At 38.1% G+C, this 21924-nt stretch overlaps 3 protein-coding genes across 7 annotated transcripts in view; 1 reads left to right on the top strand and 2 right to left on the bottom strand.

Annotated features, from left to right (window-relative positions):
• Positions 1 to 382: 382 nt before the first annotated feature.
• On the bottom strand, positions 383 to 9047 carry LOC146652052 (dihydrolipoyllysine-residue succinyltransferase component of 2-oxoglutarate dehydrogenase complex, mitochondrial-like). Of its 2 annotated transcripts, none has more exons than XM_085382688.1 (15): positions 8906 to 9047; positions 5550 to 5583; positions 5226 to 5268; positions 4904 to 4968; positions 4719 to 4793; positions 4541 to 4596; positions 4343 to 4451; positions 3968 to 4099; positions 2780 to 2823; positions 2569 to 2666; positions 2359 to 2489; positions 2190 to 2263; positions 2007 to 2090; positions 1694 to 1861; positions 383 to 1569 (listed from the first exon to the last, which is right to left on the bottom strand). In XM_085382688.1, the coding sequence occupies exons 1-15, from the start codon at positions 8966 to 8968 to the stop codon at positions 1435 to 1437; spliced, it is 1311 nt and encodes a 436-aa protein (XP_085238814.1). In that variant the 5' UTR covers positions 8969 to 9047; the 3' UTR covers positions 383 to 1434. The 2 variants fall into 2 exon arrangements, with proteins under 2 accessions (XP_085238814.1, XP_085238813.1); XM_085382687.1 differs by having other exon boundaries at positions 2780 to 2850; positions 8906 to 9044.
• Positions 9048 to 9073: 26 nt separating this feature from the next.
• LOC146652051 (uncharacterized) lies at positions 9074 to 15504 on the top strand. 2 transcript variants are annotated; one of them, XM_085382686.1, is made up of 5 exons: positions 9075 to 9546; positions 9815 to 11111; positions 11632 to 11733; positions 12159 to 12353; positions 15214 to 15504. In XM_085382686.1, the coding sequence occupies exons 2-5, from the start codon at positions 9816 to 9818 to the stop codon at positions 15379 to 15381; spliced, it is 1761 nt and encodes a 586-aa protein (XP_085238812.1). In that variant the 5' UTR covers positions 9075 to 9546; position 9815; the 3' UTR covers positions 15382 to 15504. The 2 variants fall into 2 exon arrangements, with proteins under 2 accessions (XP_085238811.1, XP_085238812.1); XM_085382685.1 differs by having other exon boundaries at positions 9074 to 11111.
• ylpm1 (YLP motif containing 1) overlaps positions 12148 to 21924 on the bottom strand; it is a 29666-nt gene continuing 19889 nt past the window's right edge. For 2 of the 3 annotated variants that reach the window (XM_085382681.1, XM_085382682.1), the window contains 4 exons: positions 20664 to 20715; positions 19352 to 19479; positions 18738 to 18921; positions 17966 to 18278 (listed from right to left, as the gene is read on the bottom strand). In XM_085382681.1, the coding sequence (XP_085238807.1) occupies positions 18775 to 18921; positions 19352 to 19479; positions 20664 to 20715 (327 nt within the window). In that variant the 3' untranslated portion in view covers positions 17966 to 18278; positions 18738 to 18774. Of the gene's footprint in view, positions 12286 to 17965; positions 18279 to 18737; positions 18922 to 19351; positions 19480 to 20663; positions 20716 to 21924 lie in introns of those variants that run through there. The other variant, XM_085382683.1, reaches the window with a different exon arrangement.

Raw genomic sequence — 21924 nt, 5'->3', positions numbered from 1 at the left:
CAGGCTGGCTAATGAGGCTTTGAAGATCCACTGCTGGCACACAACTCACATGCGGCAGAGAATTCGGGGAGCGAAACAGAATCTGGCACGAGATAAAATGTTTTAGCCAAGATCGGCCGCAAAGACGTCCATTACCTCGGCGCTCTGCTTTTATTTTGCCGGCATTGCTTTTCCAAGACCTTTTAAAAAGAGACAAAGACTTTCCAGGAGATGAATGTGAATGTGTAATGTCCAGTTCATCTGCAAAAAGACAAGGGTTTTTTTGAAAGATCAGGAGTAAAGTTGGGATAATTCACTAGACTTCTTCAGAGACTTCTTGAAAATAGCATGAGGAGAATAGAACACCTATGTATGAACATGAAGAAGAAAAGTGTGAGACAAGTTTCAGTACATATAAATCAAGAGATTTAATGTTTGAAATTGTTTCTTTAAATAAGTAGAAGCATTTCATATACGAGACTGGACAATGAAAATGAATGTTCCAGCATAAAAACCTGCAAATTGTGCACTTTGAACTTTACTTCGAACATATTTTTCATAAAGTAACAAATTGTGTGCATCTAGGTAAAAAAGCATGAGGTTTTTGTTATGTACAGTTTCTGCTGAACAAAAATGAAATGTTCGTTTGTTTTACTAAATAACTGATAACAGTTGGATCAGCGCATGTAACCTTGACAACAGTGAGCGAGGCAAGTTTATACTAGATCGCTATATACAACACAGGACAGGCAGGAATATGATTAAACCAAGTCAAACAGAGAGTTGATGTGGACTTAAAGGCATGGCACTGCTGTACACACAAGTTCCATACAAAGACCTGGTTTCCTGGTTACTGACTCATTTTCTCCAGGCTGTTGCCGGTTACAGTGTCTAACCAAAGCAATCTGTGAAACCTGTGTTAACATCAACATCTTGAACTAATCTGAATTATCCCTGTTCGGCCCTACTGTGGAAAAAGTGGCGCAAGAGCACTAATTAACAAGCGGGGGGGAAATGTTATGCAAGCAGCTGCTGTCTGGAAAAGCCATTCTGTTTTATGATTATACAACTGTGATGAGAGTGAGTTTGCATACCGCTTCATTCATCCGAAGGCTTCATAACGCATCTTTAGACAGGCTTATGTGGAGTTAAAGCCAGAGTTTTGTCTTGTTTTTGAAGTTATTTCCATTTGATGAATTCAAACGTCGTAAAAGAATTACTGATCAAAGTAGCAAACTTTTAGTTTCATCAATTTAGGCAACTTGACAGATACGTTACAGGTAATGTCATGCATTTAAGTGCAATGAGCATTGGAACACAACCCCGGTACGCCCCTGTAGTATCAACACTTGTAAAAAACAATAGTGGTACAGGCTATTTTGTGCGTTTTCTGTGATGTGGAGTTCATTTTTATGCAGCCGAGTATCTTTAAATAAGAATTTAGTGGCGGAAACGTCACATTCCCAGGAGCAGGACTCTTGGATCTTCCACCACCGCTTTGATCTTGCGTAAAAAGGTGACGGCTTCTCTGCCGTCAATGAGTCGGTGATCGTACGTCAATGCCACGTACATCATGGGCCGGATCTCAACCTGCCAAAGCAGACAGTAGTTAGTAGTCTTAAAAATATTATATATGAAAAACTGTATACTGATTCTAGGATTATAATTTAAAGAAAGAAGAGCTCTGTATTTCATCAGTTAACACAATTCTCACCTTGCCATTGACGGCCACAGGTCTGTCAAAGATGCCATGCATGCCCAGGATGGCAGACTGCGGTGGGTTAATGATGGGCGTGCCAAACATGGAGCCAAACACGCCACCGTTGCTGATGGTGAAAGTGCCTCCGTCCATATCCTCGACAGCGAGCTCGTTTTTACGAGCCTGAGGAACAAAACGCAAAGGAATTACTCATTTATTCAGGGGTGCACAGGAACAACAAATATCTGAAAGACTGCTTTTCCCAGTAAGATGAAATGGTTCAAAACGAAATGATTCTAGGACGTCTGTGCTGTCTCTCATCATTTACCTTTTCTCCCAGAGCATTAATGGCTTTCTCAATGTCAGCGAAGTTCATGGTCTCAACATTCCGGATCACAGGTACAACAAGCCCCTAAAAGTCAAACCTGGTTAATGTCTGATCCATGTTACCTGGAGCAAAAATTGAAGGAGTCAAGAGATCTAACAGTTTACAGAGACTCAAATCTCATACCTTTGGAGTGGCCACGGCAACGCTAATATCTACATAATCTCTGTAGACGATCTCTTTGGTTATGTCATCAATAACTGCAAAAGCATTTTGTAAAATAACAAAAAGAAGTTTTAATCAGTAAAGTTGGCCGCTTGAGTGTGTGAGAGTGGAGATGTTTGTGTGTTCTTACCAGCGTTGACGGCTGGTTGGTCGATCAGAGCGTGTGCAGCAGCCTTAACAAACGCCGACATAAAACCCAGTTTGGTGTCGTGCTTCTTTAAGAAGGCGTCCTTGTGGAGTTTTCTCAGCTCGTGAATGTTGCTGAAATTTTGAACATTGGAGAAAAAGATGGAAATCGGGAGCCTTAGGTACAGCTCAAAAAATCTGGACTGATGCTCACCTCATGTCTACCTCATTGAAGGTAGTCAGCATGGCGCAGGTGTTCTGAGCCTCCTTCAGCCTCTGAGCGATCCTCAGCCTCATGCGGTTCATCTTCACCTGGACACGGGAAACAACGGTCGTCGTTATGCTGCTGTATTTTGAGGCCAAATTATTACAGACGTTGACGTAACAGAGGAATATATGAAATGTTGTGTCAACGAGTGTGTTACCCTGCTTTCTCCTCTCACTCCTGGAGCTGCTGTGGGGGCTGGAGCTGCAACAGTGGGTTTGACAGCAGAAACTAAGTAAAAACATAAAGACATATTAATAATTAAACAAAAATCATTCATTGATTAATACATAGCTCTTGTAAAACAAAGGTGTGAGAGCCAACATGAATTGATTGTAACTAGTGCTGTCAATAGATTTAAAAAAATTAACTAGATAATCGTACAATTTTCTGTAATTAATCGCATTTACTTGATCAATAGCCTGGTTGCAATTACATTTTTTCAACTTTATATTTAAGCTTGTAACTGACATTCATGCAATATAATGAAGTAAATGCAGAAAGACACAAAGAATGTGTGCTTAAATTCAAAGAGAATTGGAATAGTTTTCTTCAGTCTTTTAGCACAGGTTCTCTCCTGTGAAATACACCTTTTAAAACAAACCTATATGCTAATATATATTAGTGCTGTCAAACAATTAAGATGTTTAATCAGATTCATTACACAGGGTTACTGTGGATTCATTTTGATTAATCATGATTAAATATCATTCATTTTTATTCTATATTAATCGCATTTCATTTTGCATGAGCAAACAGACTCGAGAAAAAAGGGAAAATATACACACTTAACATGTTTATTGAACATCTTGAACATTAATGTTAACAAAAAACTCTCTCTGTCACTCTTGGGGAGTCACTTCAAGTCCTTAAAACGAGGAACAAAAGCTCTGTAAAGCACGTGTTCTCAATTATGTTAATACATCTGCAGTTTGTCGCAACTTGACAATTGTGTCAGTCAATATGTCCGAGGTAGACTTACTGAGCCCCCGATGCTGCGTGAGTGATTTGTCGCAAGCTGGGTGACGTGTTAGAAGCCCAATGTGCGTTTATAATCTTCCATATTGAGTTGACTGGTTCAGCTGCCCGTCACCACCAGATCTACTGCCCATTTACGCATGTGCGAAGGTAACTCTACTTGGACAACCTGCCCAAAATGCGTTGACAGAAACATTTGAGGGATTTTCAGTCATTCTGCACTCCAGATGCGTTAAAAATTTTAATCGTGTTGACCGTGATGGCGGATTAACTTGTGTTAACGTGTTAATTTTGACAGCACTAATTGTAACCTAAAAAGATGCAGAGGTACACATGAGTACACAGTCAGCAACTACATAAAACTGCACACCAGGCTTGGGTTGGGCGGGCTGTGGTGGTGGTGCTGGAGGAGTGGCAGCTGGGGCTGCAGGTGGAGGAGAGGTTTCGGCTGCTGGAGGTGGTGCATCTGTAGCTTGGGAGGGGGCAGCTTTGGCAGCAACAGCTGAGAAGAAAGAAGTAGAGAAGGACAAATACAGTATAGGTGCAATGATTGCCATATTATATTTTGCTTCCAATTTCCATAACATTAAAAATCCGATTTTTTTCTCATCCGTAGGACATTCACAGCAAAATTTGCAACACACATGTTTTAAACACCAAATAGAACTAATATTACATGTTCTGTCTTTGATTTTTCCCATGTATTGTAAACTGGGCTCAAGTTACTGAAAATAAACAGGCAAACCTCCTTTCCGGAGTTTAAAGAGAGGCGTTCCTCCTTCTACCTTCCCTCCGTCAGGCACCAGTAACTCCTCGATGACACCGGCTGCAGGAGCGGGGACTTGCACCGAGGTCTGGAAGCACAAGACAAAGAAATCTGTCGTAATTTTAACAACACCCCCACCCTCCAAAAATAGACCGTCTCACGTTTCCTCTGTCACACCTTGTCAGTCTCGATTTCGCAAACCACTTCATCCTCTGACACGGAGTCGCCCACGGCTGGAAATGAATCGATAAAAACAATCAATCCGAAAGCATGCATCGCATGTGTTGAACATTTACCACCAATATTCGGCTTATTCTCACGGTCAGTCATTTGTGGCATATTTATACACACCAACCTTTCTCCCACCTCACATCCCCCTCTGTAACTGATTCTGCAAATGCAGGAGTTTTGACTGTGACCACTTCATCCCCTGTGGAAAAAAAAACAAGCAAATGCAAAAACATTTTGCAGTCAGTTAAATGCAGAACAGATACAAAGCATGATGCTGACATTGGTTAAAGACATAGATGTGATACATACTGTGGTGAGCAGATGTCTTAAAGTATCTTATTTGGTAGATATTGGCTGATGATGGAAAATCACATCTAAATGTCAAGAAGAAGGGATTTATTTTGATTGGAAAAAACAAAAAAAATACATAGATAAAAGCATGTATTAAGGGATTCAGTGTGTGGTATTATTTATCACCCGGCTGATCTATTTTTGATTAGGTCTAGCTCATATTAAGTGTTAAATGACGGCGTTAAAAAGCACATGCAGCACTGTCACACTTAAAGATCAAATATTTCGATTCATTCTGTACAGCGGACGACATTTTTGTGTACATGAGAAACAAACTTACGGCTGAGGTTTCCTGTAAACGATCTGGCTGCAGATGGTGTGGCCTTGAGGGGAACAAACAAAAGACACGGAAAGAAAATCAGCACAAACTGCCGCTGCTTTTCCTCATGCTCTAACATAAGATATGAGTGGAGCTTTCTGAAAGCTGCAGTTAACCACTTGTGGGCTCCTCAGGCATCTTCGCCATTCAGCCAGCATTACTTATTCTGCTTCAGACAACCCGCTAATTGAGCATGGTTATTCATGAGAGACCGGATAAAAAGAGTGGCCCGAAATCCAGGCTCTAAAATCCACCTGAACGCTCCGTCCACTCAAGCATGCTTACCTGATGTTTTCTGTCGGACCAGCACATCACTGAGCTGTAAAGATATGAAAAAAAGAATTAGATTAATTAGAGCAGCTGTAACTAGGAATTATTTTCATCCTCTAATAAACTGCAGACTGTTTTGCTTCATTTCGATTTAAATTTTTTTTTTTTTTTACAGAGGCTGTGCTTTTTTTTTTTTTTTGACCAGAAGATATAACTTCGCAGTTATCCACCCACTCACTGTCCCATCCATCCACTTATTCGATTAAGGGTGTAGAGAAAATTTAAATCTTGCTTCATTTTCAGTGAATTACTTGATCAGGTGTTGCTATTTTACAATGTGTTAATCACCTTTTACGTTTTCATTTCATTTATTTAAATGAAATAACGACATTTGGTCTCTCTGTATCGATACAATATTGCCAATAAAAAACATCTACTGCGCTGTAATGATTGATTCTCTTTCATTCTTTCTTTTCACTTTTCACTCCTTTTCACTTTTCCCCAGTGGAAGATAAACAGTCTGAAAATCCTTCATACTTTTAAATTTCAGCTATAGCCACAAGATTTTTCCAGTGCTGACAACACAGGCTTCTGTAAGGCCACTCCGCTGCAGCCTGATATAAGTCGTCTGTGTATTTTAGAGGAGAGGTATGTCTAGTTATGACTGCTTTTACAGTAATGTTTGTCTGGCGGTGTCACTTGTGCCCCAGAGCTAAACTTGCTTACTCTGGGCTTGCCGGAGCAGGGTGGAGTTGTCAGAAAGTACTATTCAAAGTACTCGGAGCACGCAGCCAAGTGTTAACAGCTTGATAAACCACTGGCTCATCCTGCGTTACCGCTTTCAGTGTGTCCCCAAGCGTTTTTCCAGTAAAAATAATATATGGAATTAAAAAATACAGATCTTTTACGTGATTACACACCCTGCTTAACTGAATGCAAACTTTTCCAGATGTTACCTGGTGGACGTGCACGTGAGAACACAAATGTCACGCGTGTCTGATCGGACATTAAGTGGATGTCCCGTTTTCCTGCACGCCCTATCCTGGCAGCACCACACCTAAACCAAATGAAGCCGTGGGAACATGGCTCGAGTGGACTGTTTCCCATCTGAGCTAGATATGAGAAAGAGAAACTTTGAAGACTGTCATAACTGGATTCACCACACATCTGTGCGACATCGGAGTTGCACGCATGAAAACAAATCTAAATAATTTCCCCTAGGGATCAATAAAGTATTCTGATTCTGAAATTAATATTTGTATTTGAAATGGCACAGATTTTATGCAACCAGCACTAGAAGTACACCAGCTTGTTTTGTGTCTTTTCCTGCTCTTGAATAGGGCTGCCACGATTAGTCGACTAGTCACGATTACGTCGACTATCAAAATTGTCGACGACTAATTTAATAGTCGACGTGTCGTTTGAAGCTTTGTAAGATCCCAAAAGACGCAGGAATAAGTAGTAGTATTTAAGAGTGTAACAACGGACTGAAACAGAAAATGGCAGCATTGCATGTTCAAGGATGCCAGCTGCCGTTAAACTCCGAAGAAGAAGAAGCAGCTGTGTCCCAGAATTCATAGCGCGGCCCTGCTCAATTTTCAACAATGGCGGCAGCTAGTTAGTTTTAATATTACTCTTATTATTCTTTCTGGGTCACAAAATAAACGTTCAACATATTTTCAGGCGAGAATGTAGCTGTGTAAACCTCAAATATCTGCTCAGTTTATCAAGACACCACATATTTTCAAAAGCGCTCCGACGTTTTCGGAGACGTCTGTTACCCACTAGCTCGATAGCTAGCAGGGGGCAAGGCTCACTAGAGCCGGTGAGAGCACATACCTTAAACTTAAAGCTGTAAGCTAATGATAGTTATATAAGAGCAGATGCTGCTGGTGCAATAAGCTGTACGTTTTACATCCAATTGATGCACGATCTGATAAGTCGACTAATCGCAAAAATAATCGGTGACTAGTCGACTATTAAAATAATTGTTTGTGGCAGCCCTACTCTTGAACCACCTCACTAATGAAATTTGAAGGTACAGTCAGTTTTTCTAGGTTATTAAATGGTAAATAAAATATTGTACTCATAAATATACAGTGACTAGTGTGTAATTACGTCTTCCAAGAAATGAATCCCTTGTCATAAATGTAGAATGAATGCAATAAAAACATATGCCTTGCCATTTTATCCACAGTGGACGAGATAAACGTCACTGTTCCACCTTCTAGTGTTTTATATACATGGCTAGAGGCTAGCCACATACATAATAAACCGATTTGTACACCATAGTACAAAAACAGAATTCAGTTGACTGCAATCTACTGACATCTAGTGTTGAAATTTCCCACACTGTACCTTTAACTATAACTTAGATTGACTAATTAAAACAACAATTCATCAGAGCCCTACTTGTAAGCGTGGGATGTACCGATTGTGAAATTCTGGCCTCACGTGTATTTTTAAATTAATCATTTGGCAAATTTTTGTTTATTTGTTTTGTTTATTCTGTTACTGTATTTATTACCTCATGAACTAAACTGCCCTAATGTCATCTTTAGACACAAAAATGTTGTAACACAACAAATAAAACATTTGTTAGTGCCAACTGCAGGGAAACTTATTTTCCCATAGCCCGCTATCATTTAAAAAAAGTCAATGAGAGCCTAAAAATCTGTGCATTCCTATTATAAAAATCCAGCTGATGTGTGTGCAGTATTAAAAAAATAAGCATGCAGCACAACTGTGTCATCGCAAAGCCACCAACATGACTTAAAGAGGAGTCCACACTTTTTTTTTTTTTTTGAGGCTTCAGGGAAAATGCCAGCCTTTAATCTGCACTCCAAGTAACTGATAACCAACACAGCTCAACCAGGAGCTGTGTTGATAGCCAAGATAACCATTATCAGCACAGCTCTGCAGACTGAACTCACTGACAACACACTCATGAGAAGTACAGTTCAACTCTGAGGAGACACTTAGTACCATCCAGCTCATATTTCAGCACATGCATCTGCACGCACTGCTGGACTTGTGAAGGAAAAGCCATGCTATCTGTTACACACACGTCGGACACGGGCTATTTCTACACACAAACATCATCCTATTTCAGACTGTGCCTGTCACATATAGCAGTGTACAGCAACTGCTGGGCTTTCAAAACTACCAAGAAACAAAACAGTTAGCGGGACAGTGAACGGGTGGGTGTGCGGGACCTCTTCACAAACTTGTGCTGCCTCTCAGTCAGTGTGCCTGCAGGTCTGTCCCTGGTGACGAGGCCCTGCGTTTACGAGCTAACAAGCTAGCCATGTTGTAACTCCTCGAAGCGCTTTTAAAACACAGACTCGTTTGGCTATTTCTTCCCAGCCTACCTGACGAGCCGCTGACAGGGAGCGGCACAGCGTCCGGTAAACACGCGGAGATCGCGATAACATAGCGTGGCCGGGGAGTGTCTGCCTGGTCCTGACAGCGGTTGAAGCGGCTGTACGGAAGCCCGGCAGAGCTCTAAGAATGGGAGGAACCACTGCGGCTGGACTGGAGGGGTCCACCGTAGCGGGCGGTGGGAGCAGACTGGATATTACTCACACTCCGGTCATAGTTCGCCTCACCATGAACTTTAATCCTTTAAATATTGTCATTAAAATTAAATAAATTTAGCTTTTCTTATTATAACATAATGAAAATAATTTATTTAACAGGACTGTACCATGTCTGCATACTATACTAAAACAACTTATAATTGATAACACATCATGCAGACCACGGTGTTAGAGAAACAAGAAAACAGACACAATGAATGAATACACTCATAAAGAAGTAACAATTTATTCATTACTAGCCTTCAAAGATTCATATGTTTATTAACAATGCGGTAGGTTACGGGGACGGGATAGGCTGACATGTTAGAACACACCTCCTGCTTTCTGGAGCGCTCTCTGCTGTACCACTACAAATAACCGAGTTTCCTCCTCCAGGACCCAGACCTGCACCCTTCCTCTGAGCTGTAAGACAGGTAAGTTTTATATTGCATATCGAGTAAAAAGGATGCCATGTTGATGATACTTTAATATCTGTTTGTGTTTTTACTTATTTAGTTTGATTTCAATTAAATAGACACTTTTTAAAAATGAGGTAACCTGCAACCTAAAAAGGGATATCATGTATATGTGAGAAAGATGTCTCCACTAGCTGTACCAAGTTCTCTTTCCTGCTATTACTTGCATGCATTTTATTATTCATAAGTGGGGTTTTTTTTACTTTTGTCTTTTTAACCCTACCAGAATGAATCAGAGTGTTTGGAGCAAAGCCATGTATTCCTCCAGCAACATCTGCCTGGATGGCTGTGCTGCAGAGCATCTCTCCTCTTTTCAGCCTGACCTCATGCCATCAAACTCAGATTCGTCAGGCGTTTCATTGACCTTACACAGAGAAGGTGAGAACATGAAAACACTACCAGATAGTGCTCATTATAGCAGTGCAGTTGCTGGTTTGATGTATTCCAGTCAACTGGATCTTACTTCATCCAGAGGCAGCACCAGTGGATCTTTATTCATGGGAAGACACCCGTCTCCCGCACCCACTTCTTATGGTCACCATGACTGGAACCTGAACAGAGGCCATCAAGCAAAGCGTGCGAGAGTAGAAAATATAATCAAAGGTATGACCAGCCCTACTCATATGTACGACACAGAAGTGAAAACGAAGGAGCGTAAAGAGACTGACTGCACGCACAATGACGAAAAGATCCAAGAAGCACTTTTCCTTCAGAAACGCATGGAAAGCACGGCTCAAAGCCAGGTAACAAGAAAGCAGCTGGAGAGCCAGCATCAGCACCCCAGGCAGCTCAGAACAAAGGTTACTCACCTGGATGGAGTGAGAGAAGCCCATGATTCCATCAAAACATCTGGTGATGCGTTTACAGATTTGTACAGTGAGTTTGAGAGCAGTTCGAGTCTAAAATATCAAGGATGGAAGAAGGTTAAATTGATGAACTACTTCCAATCCAAACCGGCCAGAATAAGGCTAATGGCAGATGTTCTAAAGTATGAGTTGTCCAGAGTTGTCAGCAAGAGCGTTGACTCCATTTTCAAAAGTGTGCCGCTTTTACAGACATCGCCATATGAAGTGGAAAATGTAGAGACTGGTACGCCTCTTCAGCCATCGGTGAGCAGTGATGATGATAAGTTGAGACTTCCATGTTGTGGGACTCCAGAGGTGCAAACCCCAGATGTTCAAACAGAAGCTCTGTCTCTGGTTGTGCAAAAACACGAACTGGAAAGATCCAGGTTACCAGCTCACCACCGTCCAAAATCTCCAAATTTCCTCATCGTTGACTCTGCCCTGCAGGAATCTCAAGCATCAGAGAAGAATCACCGTGCTCTCAAGAGCCTACAGGACAGTTACTCAGAAGAAGGCTGGAAGTCAGTTAAAGTGAGATCAAAGGTCAATTCCAGATCTGTGAGAAGCCCACAGACTCACGCTGTGTCTGCAGATCCGGTGATTTTGGAAAGCACTGGTCTCCTTCATGTGAAGACAGAGTCTGATAGCCTGGTGAAAAGCAACCTGTACATGCTGAATGTATCCTTTCTAATTTCTTGTGTTAACCTGTGGCTTTAAGTAGCACTTAGCAATGACAGAACACCTCCAATATATCTGAATACTGTAGCATCTCACGCAGATGTCTTTAAAGTCTTTACTGTAAGTACTATAAGTCTCATTTAAATACTTTCTATCAAGCAGAAACACATCAATTTAATTTGGGGTTCAGTATGTTAAAAAGGACACTGAGGCATGTGGACTTGATGAGCCAGGGATTGAACCACTGGCCTTCCAATCGGTAGGTGACCCTGTTTTTAATACCTCTTTTAAACACTTTGTGACTGGTTTTGTCCTAAAAGGCACTTACAAATAAACTTTATTTACTTAGTAAATGATCTGCTGGACCTCCTGATTCCCAGCCACCCCTTTTAAAGAAAAAGACAATAAACCTACCCATTGTGGAATCAACATTTTCATCGTATATTGGCTATAAATGAATCAGTTTTGGAGAGAAAATATCTTGTTTTTGCGTTTCGTCCTTAACGCTGGTGAATTTTAGGAGGGTCTGACCACAAACCATCTGAAGAAAGCAAAGCTTATGTTTTTCTACACTCGCTACCCGAGTTCACTTGTGCTGAAGATGTGTTTCCATGATGTACAGGTGAGAGATGGCTTGCAAGTTGGATTCTTGCACATGTCGTGTTATCGTCCTTCTCACAGAGTAGAAAACATGTTACATGTGCTGAATTTACAGATTTATACAATTTCTTTCATTTTGCATTTGAGCAACAGCGATGCTACTTTCCATTTTGGGAGAAAAGTCTCAACCTGAAAACATACAAAGAGTCCTCTGTAACCTTTGGATTTATTATTACATCGTTTTCAGCATCATAATCCACAAACCAAAGACATCATCATATAATTCACAGTGTGTTTAAAAAAAAAAACAGAAGACAGTTAAATAGCTTCATGGGTGATTTTATTTGCTTCACATATTGTAGTGTGCACTGTAAAACATACAAATCAGAAAACAACAACGTTCATTGTCACATTTGACAAGCTCACTTACCTTTCTTTCCTCCTCAGTTCACGCGCTCCATCACCTCTCAGCTCATCAAGTGGTTCAGTAACTTCAGGGAGTTTTACTACATCCAGATGGAGAAGTTTGCTCGACACGCTCTCATCGAAGGAGTGGCAGACGTAAGGGGTCTGACTGTGGGGAGAGAATCAGAACTTTTCAGGGCTCTCAACAGGCACTACAACAAAGCCAGCGACTTCCAGGTGAGGAACAACTGAGGACTTGTTTTACTCTAACACACTGATTGCTTCCTAAAAGCGAGTCGTGAGGTGTCACTCAGGTATTCCTTAATTTATAGCCTCATTTTTGACCATGCATCATCTTTATTTTAGAAACACTGTACTGTGTCCACTGTATCTGCAGCTCCTCTTTTTTATGTCGCCGTATCGGTTTCAGAAAAAGTAATAAAGGAATAGAGCTTACCAAGATTCATTACATTATTATGACTAATATTGTGTAGATGTTACGTAATTCTCATTCTTTCTTTTTTAACCCCTTAAAGCCTGGTGTTTCATATTTAATACATGAGATTTTTTTATTTGCTAAAAATACAAAATAAAAAGCTTTTCTAAGTATTAAATTGGAAAACAAATAAATAAAAATATTAAAAGCAAATACAAAACAAATTAAAACTCAAAAATATACGCAAATTAATATTTAAATTCAGTTTAAAAAAAATAAATAATAGATTCGTTAAATACCCCAGAATTTTGTAAAAAAAAAAAAAAAAAAAAAAAAATTTTCTGGCAATTATTTAATCGTTCAGGCTTTGAAGGGTTGAGTAAAATGTTTATTTAACCTTTCCAAAATGTGAACTTTACCTGAAAATGGTACAAATTGTGTGAAACTGCAGCAAATACGCAATAATTAGAAACAACCAAACAAAAAAAAAACCCAAGAAGCATGTTTCAAAGTAAGAATTTTCTCTACAGTCTGATTTAACCCCCATGTGGAGAGGTCTTTTTCACCTATGTATAGTACAAATATAGTGTTTTTTCCTTTATTGAACAGTTGACTGCAGTGAAACAGGATAAGAGAGTAAGATGTTAAGCGTTATGTTTCACCCAGTTAATGTTAAGTTTGCAAAACTGTAAACAACCTAATAATTTGTAACTACTGATGAAGAGAAAGCAGAAATTGACCTATTCTGATCTTATGGTTTCTCTCAGACGGTCACGATGATTATTTTTCTAATTCATAATGTGCCCATGTTGAGCTGTTAATGCACAGAGATCATAAAAGGTCAAATGACACAAATTATTTCATAGAGTTCATATAAAGAAAGGTTTAATATGTTATATTGATGTGAGTGTTGCACTTCGATGAAGCAGCTGTGACAAGCTTTACTGAAGAAAAAATAAGTCAGGGCACTTAGTAATATATTAAATAAAGATTTGCTTTGAAAATGCACATTTATTAATACAGAGTAAATGTCAGCACTGTGAACAGAGCTGATCAGTACAATGGACTAAAACGTCCTGATGATGACTGTTTGTACTGAGAAGCTTAAATCACTGGTAATTAAATAGCAGATTGTAGTCATTTATATGTGCTCAGTATGACTTAAACCATTAAAAACAGTGATGAGTTTTAATGAAGCAACATGATTTCCCACTTCTGCAAATAAAAACAACCATTATTTTTCTTTATTGTCCAACTTTTAAATCAAAACACATTTCCGTGTAGATCTTAAAGGCTGAGACAATTTCAGCATGATTTGATAGAAATCAGAATCAGCCTAATAAAATCTACACCTTCATGTGATTACCAGAGTTGTTAGGCTTAGTGGAATTGTTGAAAATGTTTAGTTATTGTTTGTTTCAATGTTACCAAACAAACATATACTAAAATACAAATACTAAAAACTAAGAACTTTCATCTATATTTTTTATTCATTAGTTTTCCAGGAACTGAAATTGTTTTAAGCTTTAACACGAGTATTCCTCTAATTTCCAAATGAGTAACAGAGAAATTAAACCTATAAATTGTGCTTTGAGTGGGAGAAGACAAAGACAGCACGGCAAGCATAAGAGGAGCTACAAGTATGTCAAACAGATTGGTTAAGAAAAGGAAAAAAATGATTCGTCATTAGACATACTTGTGCTAGCTGTGCAACTGGACTGAGTAAACCTGTAAAACTAATAACTGCCATTCGAATAGGGAGGTTTTTTTTATGCACAATGAAATTTTGTATAATTTAGCACAGTCCATATATGGTTAACACTAATTACACAGCAAGTATTGCAATTCCATCTCACATATTAGTGTCAGCTGTTAGTGACATAAAGTACATCAGCTAGAAAAAGAAAAACTGATGTTATACATACATCCTAAACCTGTTCATTAAATCCACCAATAGAACTTATTGAGTGTTGTTGCTAATAAATACATTTCTTTAAACTCTGGACATGTTGTTCAAATACTCTTGGCGTCACAAATATATTCTCATGAGTTTGTGCAAAATAAGATTTTAATCTTTGTGCATATGTTTTAAATGTTAAAAAAAATATCCATACCAAACCCCACCGTTATTATAATCACTTATATTCTCGCTGTACTCATTTGAAATTTCACCAGATTTAACAATTGCATATCTTTAAATAACATAACATTGCTTATCAGGTCCATTTTGGAAAATTTGTGTATGCACTTTTATTTTGTTACATGACAGTAGTTTAAAACACTTAAAGGTTCACATTGCAAAATAAGAAAAGCTGATTACAGCACAGGTAGTTGTATACTCATTGGTTCAGTTTCCCAAACATAGATTAATCCTGATCCCAGACCATAAACCTTAGTTTGGGACAAGGCTGAATCAGTGTCAGGGAAACTTGCTAAAATAATATTTGTTCTTGATCATTTCACTTCCTTTAATTTTGTTCTCAGTCTCTGTGCTAAGACCTGATTTGTTACTTACCTGAATTTTCTCGGTTAGAGTCACATCTAAAATATAGTGCCATATACAATTCACACTATCTGTCGACGACAGACTGAACAGAATGGCAGCAAAGGAATGATATTCCCTCTCTCCCCCATTAAAGAAATTCTTGTGTGGATTCACAGGTGCCCGACAGATTCCTGGAAGTTGCTGAGATTACACTGAGAGAGTTTTACGTTGCCATTTCAATGGGCAAAGATCGTGATCCATCCTGGAAGAAGGCAATCTACAAGGTGATCTGTAAACTGGACACTGATGTACCAGCTGAATTCAAAAGTCATCACTCTGTATAAGAACCAGGAGACGACATGATCATGTGCCACAGTGACCGGTCACAATGTGGACTTACTCATTTCTTCATGGGGAAAAAAAAAAATACTTTTTTAAAATTATTATTATTAAATTAAAAACAAAGATTGGCCATCTGAAAAGTAATGTAGATTCTGCCATACTGATGGCAGTGGGGTGTATATATATCTGTCAATCGTTTTTGTTTCATCATTGGCTGGATAGATGCATGTATTTTGCTATATTATATAGCAACAATACATATTTTACATGATTAAAAATATTTTATTGTTGACACGACGAGTCACAGATCACAATTTGTTTTCTGTAAAAAGCACAAAATAAATTCCAAACCAGGAATTTACAAAATCTTTAATATTGATGGAACAGAACTTATTACTGTACATACAAACAAAATGACAAAAATATATAGAACACAAACCATTTCAATTCTACAATTACAATGTCAGTGAACCAGTTAAAGTATTAATAAAGGATTAATACAAAAAGGAATAGTTTCTTGCTTTCTTCCATACTTACCACCTGGATCCATCCATTCATTTACCACATGGCACACTTCAACCAATGGTCCAAAGCCAATTTAATCCTTCATCAGAAGTGATTTGTCTGTTTGTAACCGTCGATCCTTGTTTTGTCCTTCAGTTACTCCAGTAACAATGTCGGTAATCCAGATTAAATTTATTGTAAAAAAATAAAAAATAAAATCCTGATGTGCTTGATTTCAACAGCAAACAGGGGCCAAAAAAAAAAAACAAAATAGTTTGGGAAACTATACATTTCACACTAAGAAGCCATTTTACTAGGTACAACTGTTCAACTGCTTATTATTGCAAATATCTAATCAGCTAATTGCCATGTAGAAATGGTCAAACCTGCTGAAGTCAAAAATGTGAGTGAGAAAAAGTGGGATTTTAAATGTGGCATGTTTGTTGATGCCAATTGGGCTGGTCTGAGTACTACAGAAACTGCTGATCTACTGGGGTTTTTAACACATAACCATCACTAGGGTTTATGACGTAACCCCAAATAACCATGTGTCAAAACCAAGGAATGCAGAAAAACATCTCTGAGCACACAACACATTGAACCTTGAAGCAGAATGGCTACAGCAGCAGAAGACCACATCGGGTGGCACTTCTTAAAGTCAATAAAAGGAAACTGATGCTACATAGGCTCACCTAAATTGGAAAGGAGAAGACCAATGAGTCCAATAAGCCTTGATTTCTGGTGCGACATTGGGATGGTAGAGTCAGAAGTTGGAGCTTGACAATTTGTTTTCCATGACAACAGAGTACCGTCTGATGTGCGTACGATCATTATACAAATTCGGTTGAACGCCATTTGTATGCAACACGGAATGCCACAACAAAGGTGGACATCAAGACAATGGTACACCTGCAGTCAGTCTGTGGCTTTTCGTTAGACTCTGAGTGTCGTTTCTGTGTAGCCATTTCCATCGTTGCTGGATTTCAAAAATGGTGGGTTTGATTTTCGTGAAGGAGTTTCTCTCATGACTTATCAAGTGACGTCCCTGTCTAGCCAATCAATGGCATGCAGCGTGTTGATGTCACATTTTCAGATCGCTTGGAACCCCAGTTGAGTAGGTACTAAAAAAGTACCTGATACCAGGTACTATGACCTAATGGCAAACCCTAAAAAAATAAATAAAAATGTTGAGTTGTTCTGAGTAGGTACTTATGGAAAAGGGCTATTAGAACTAAATGAGCACTATTCATATGCCAGACATACCTGAGTACTGTTACTGACCTTGTCCTTCCCTTTATGACCAAAGTGTACCCATTGTGTGTTGGTGGCTAATGCACCATGTAAACAGCTCAAAGCATCTCACACTGGTTATGGAACATGACACGTTTACTATACTAAAATGACCTCCACATTCACCAGATCTCAATCAAATAGAGCACCTTCAGAATGGGAGTGGTAGAACGGGAGACTCCACTATGGATGTGCAGCTGAAAAAATGTGCACGAACTGAAGGCAAATTGAAGCCCAACCAAGTACTAGTAACAGGGATGAGGTGGCCAGTGAGGGTATAGTAATCAAAATGTGGTACAGGCAACATCTTATTTTGACTTTGAGTGCAAAAAAATAATATTAGAATTGTTTGTTTTGTTTTTCTAATAATTAAAAAAGAAAAAAGAAAAAACCCCAACAAAAAACAGTAACAGAAATTTTTTAAAAACGGGACATCTAAGAACCCCAAACCCAGAGTGGACTGATTTTTCCCTTACAAAATGTTCTTCCATATTTTGACAATTTGGGTTTGTTTGGTTTTTTTGTTTGTTTCAGGGTTAGGGATGCACTGTAAACCATTTCAACAGATGCTGCCAACAGTCCAATTTCAAACTGGTCATCATCTATTTCTAAAGATGTTGTAAAGACACTGGGTAAAGCAATCCAAAGTGTTAAAGCTTTTGTGTGAGAAAATGCCATGTGAAAATAAAAGTAGGTCAACTGATCTACATGGTAATTTCTAACAAAATACAATTTTATACAAAATATGTAGATCATAAAACCCACCTGATAAATTCAGTGAGACTCAGAAAGTTTAGATTGTGTTTTTTATTGTCCCTTTTAAAACTATGGATGGACCAAGAAACATTGCTACAGGTATACAGTACATGAATTAGGAAGAGTATAAAACAGCAAAAGAACCCAAACATAAGAATAATGATAGGATGCAAGACTAGACGTATCAGAGAATTATAAACTACATATTGATTTGATTTATATCCAGAGAAATAAAAGCCTCTAATATATGTAATAATGAATGTAATAAGAAACAGATAACAGCTGGTGAAATCACCCTGATCAAAATTTCATCGCCAGTAAGCTTCAGCAGTTTTCACATTCTGGGCACCTGCAGAAAGAAAAGCATGATATTGGTAATTTCACGGTTAAATTTCACTCAAGTTTATTTGTTTTATGTGACAATAAGGACTGCATTAAAACAATGAAATTTCATGTATTTTATGGCATTCTGTTAACTACTGTTAAATACAGAAGATAATAGTGTTACCTGCATTCTCATATAAGTCATTCTTAATCTGTATGCTCCCGATCAAACTCAATAAGATTACTTTGGAAATGGTAAGTCGAATCTTTTTCGGGAAAATGGCTGGCTGATTGACCAAATGTTTCTCTCAGTATATTTTCCAATATTACTGATACAAAAGACGTTCCCTCAAACTTCTCATTTGAGTCATTAAACATTCTGATTAAAATATTTTAAATTGTAGAATATTATGACTTAATAGCCACAAACATCATCTACAATTTTTCTAACAACCTGAACAATATGAATAGGAAAAATACGAACCTTTCACTGAAACCAAAAAAAGTGTAAGATTATCTTCTTAGAAATACTTGGTACGGTTGAGAGCTCTTTGTGCCAGCTGGCCACTCTCGTCTGTTATTTTCTCCCAGTCCGTTTGACCCACCACGAAACCGATAGCACGCTTTCGATCTGCATCCTTTTGCTCTTCAAGATCAGCCCATCGAACCTTTGGAAAACAAACAAAACAAACAAAAAAACCAGGGAGAAACCCAGGATATCATGTTATGAACAAGAAATGGGTAAATGATTTCAGATAATTCAGTAACATCTTTGAACATTCAGTATCATAGAAACTACTAGGGACACACCAACTGTGAAATAAATGCTAAAAATAATTCAGTTTTCTGTTATATTTCTTTTTTAATTAATAGTGAACTGACGTTCACTGTTTAAATGCATGTTTAAACATGTAGCCAGCTCACACCTGACATAAATATACATATCAGCCTCTGATATTGATAAAGGTCATATTTGCTGATTTGCTAGCTGTTGTATCAATGCATTCTTAGAAATGGTAAGGAAAAAACAACCTTGAACTTTTGGTTTTTCCTCACTAACAAACAAATGCACTCATAGATGGTCAGGTCAAATTTTACCCTCTTCTTTCCAGGTTCGGACATGCGTGTGGCATAGTCATCTGGCAGCTGTAGGTAGTCTTCGAGGCCTGCCATATGTTCGCCTTCACGCTTCCTCTTCCCGCCACTCCCCAGACCATCCAACTTGTCTGTTTAAATTGAAGATTACCGTTCAGTTTACCTCTACTCCCCCATAAAAACAACATAAAACCTCAACAAGGTATCACTCATTTATCAAAAAATAAAATAAAATTATGAGACAACTAGTAACATCTGTTTTATCATTGCTCCATAAAACGATGATCCAGGACCTGATCTTTTTTATACAAAGAATTAGTCTATAATGTGTCTTTTTAACTTAAAGAGAAATGAGGTCTTTATTTAAAATTTAACCTTTTTTTTTTTATTTTTATTTTTTAAATTTACAGTCACAATAGAAACAACTTAAGGCGCTTTCCTGGTGTTCTTACAGAAACTGCAGCCCATGTCTCATTCAGTAACTGACTGTTTCCTGTTGACATGCTAACAACATAAATAGCGGTTTGTACTAGATCTGATCAGCCTGGAGGTACTGTGCTGTTATTGATTATAACACCATAAGCCTCATCTAACAAAACACCTGCTCAACTAAATGAAGAACAGCTGTACAAGTCCTATCAAATCATTTTTCTCTCTCTATAAGCATAATTCATAAACTGGTTTATGGTTTACAGTGTACTCTAATGTACTAACAGGCGCAAAAGATCCCCAGTTCAATGCTGGGAGGAGACTCAAATCCCTTTGGGAGATTAAACAAATTAAACATTAGGTAGCTACTCACTGTGGTGACCCCTCATCAATAAAGGAGCAGCCAAAAGAAGCTTTGACTCAAACTTTTTCTGAATAAATCCCTTCAGAGCACCAAAATTGTACGCTCCTAAAGAATTATATGTAGATATAAAGCTAAAACACCCGTTTAACCCCCCCCCCCAAAAGATTTTTAAAATATTTTTTTATTTGCTGTATCCCCTATATGCAGTTTTAATAATGATGAGGTTTGGCTGTTGGTTGGTCTTTAGTGGGATATAGAAACCAGTTGAAACTATTATTGCTTTTCATCAGCAACAAAGCATTAGACCAGTAACTTGACCAAGTCCACCAGTGACTCAATCAAAATGCAAAAGAATCGCATCAATCAAACAAAGTTCACAATAGGAACAGAAAAAAGAACACAAAACATACACACACGACTTCACAGATCTCGCTACATGACACTTAAAACACATTTTAATGATGCAGAAGGCTCTATATGACAAAGGCAAGACTGGATCATCATTAAAAAATAAATACCTACCAAGTTTTGCCTCTGATGTGTCCATCTCCCATTTGCTTTTTGGAATGTAGCCCTATATTACATAAAGAAACACTGCAATGGTTAAACATCAGGGTGATACAGGGGGAAAAGGGAAGGGTGGAGAAAGTAGGGAAAGGGGTTGGCTGAAAAGACAGGAAACTGGTTTATCAGAGGTTATAAGACACAAAAACAAGCACAACTGTAGGGTGAAACTTGGTACAATACTTGGTAAAGACATACAGTAACTACTAACAATGGCATGCACAGAGTTTAATTTAATTTGATTGCAAGGTGAGACGTGTTCACACTGAGTCTTTTGTTTTCTGTTACCGGCTTAAAAATGGACAACTGTGCTCTGCTTTGGTGAACACAAACTTCATTTAACAACAGTCAGAGCGCTACTGAATCTAGAGAGAGAAGTTTGCTAATGATCATGTGATTGGAACACATTTCACATGTAATTTTTTCAAATCAATTCAATTCCACACACACTGATAAACCTATAACTAAATTTACAAAGAACAAAGGTTCTTGATTCTTAGATTGCAGTAGTACTACTTGTGAAAAGGCTTTAGTGTGTAGAGATCTTTCGTTACCAAACATGAAATCATCATGAATGAGGTTCCCTGCTGTAACATCACTGTGTAGTTAGCTGGCCTTTAAAGCAAAATAAACAAATAAAAAAAAACAAAAACATTAAAATAAAAAGGATATTTGGTTAGCAACAGCAAATTGCTCGAACTCCACTATTTAATTATTAATTTCAGGATTGTTTGTTAATCTCTGAAGGAGTCATTTCTGTTAGACTGAACAATAGCGCTTATAATGTTAGTATATCACCTAAAAGAGACTGAGAGAGCATCTTTTTACTGCTTAACTTTATAGATGACAAGAGGTAAATTATTTAATATAAGGCATCGGGAACTTGTTCAGATCATCTTCTCTAGCATGAGATTGTGAACTATGTTTGCCATTTCACTAAAAAAATGTAATGTCTGAATTTTGAGGGTCCTGAGATCATGAGGCGCATATTTAATGCATGCTTTGTCATTTTAACTGATTGCATTGCTTTTATTACTATATCAACCGTTTTGAAGGTCCTTTACTTTTAAGCAATTTATTATCCTTTATTTATCCAGGTGAAAGTCTCATTGAGATTTAAATTCCATTTCAAGAGAGAACTGGCCATCATGGCAGCAAAAGTTACAACAAATACAACAATAAAAACATGCGTTTTTAACCTTGACCAACCATACGTATT

This window comes from Rhamphochromis longiceps, linkage group LG15 (assembly GCF_057381845.1).
Source record: "Rhamphochromis longiceps isolate RC_006_pf linkage group LG15, R_longiceps_female_GT1.1, whole genome shotgun sequence".
In the NCBI taxonomy this organism is placed as follows: Eukaryota; Metazoa; Chordata; class Actinopteri; order Cichliformes; family Cichlidae; genus Rhamphochromis; species Rhamphochromis longiceps.
Note: the sequence above shows the minus strand (reverse complement) of the source record. Positions and strands in the feature narration are given on the sequence as shown.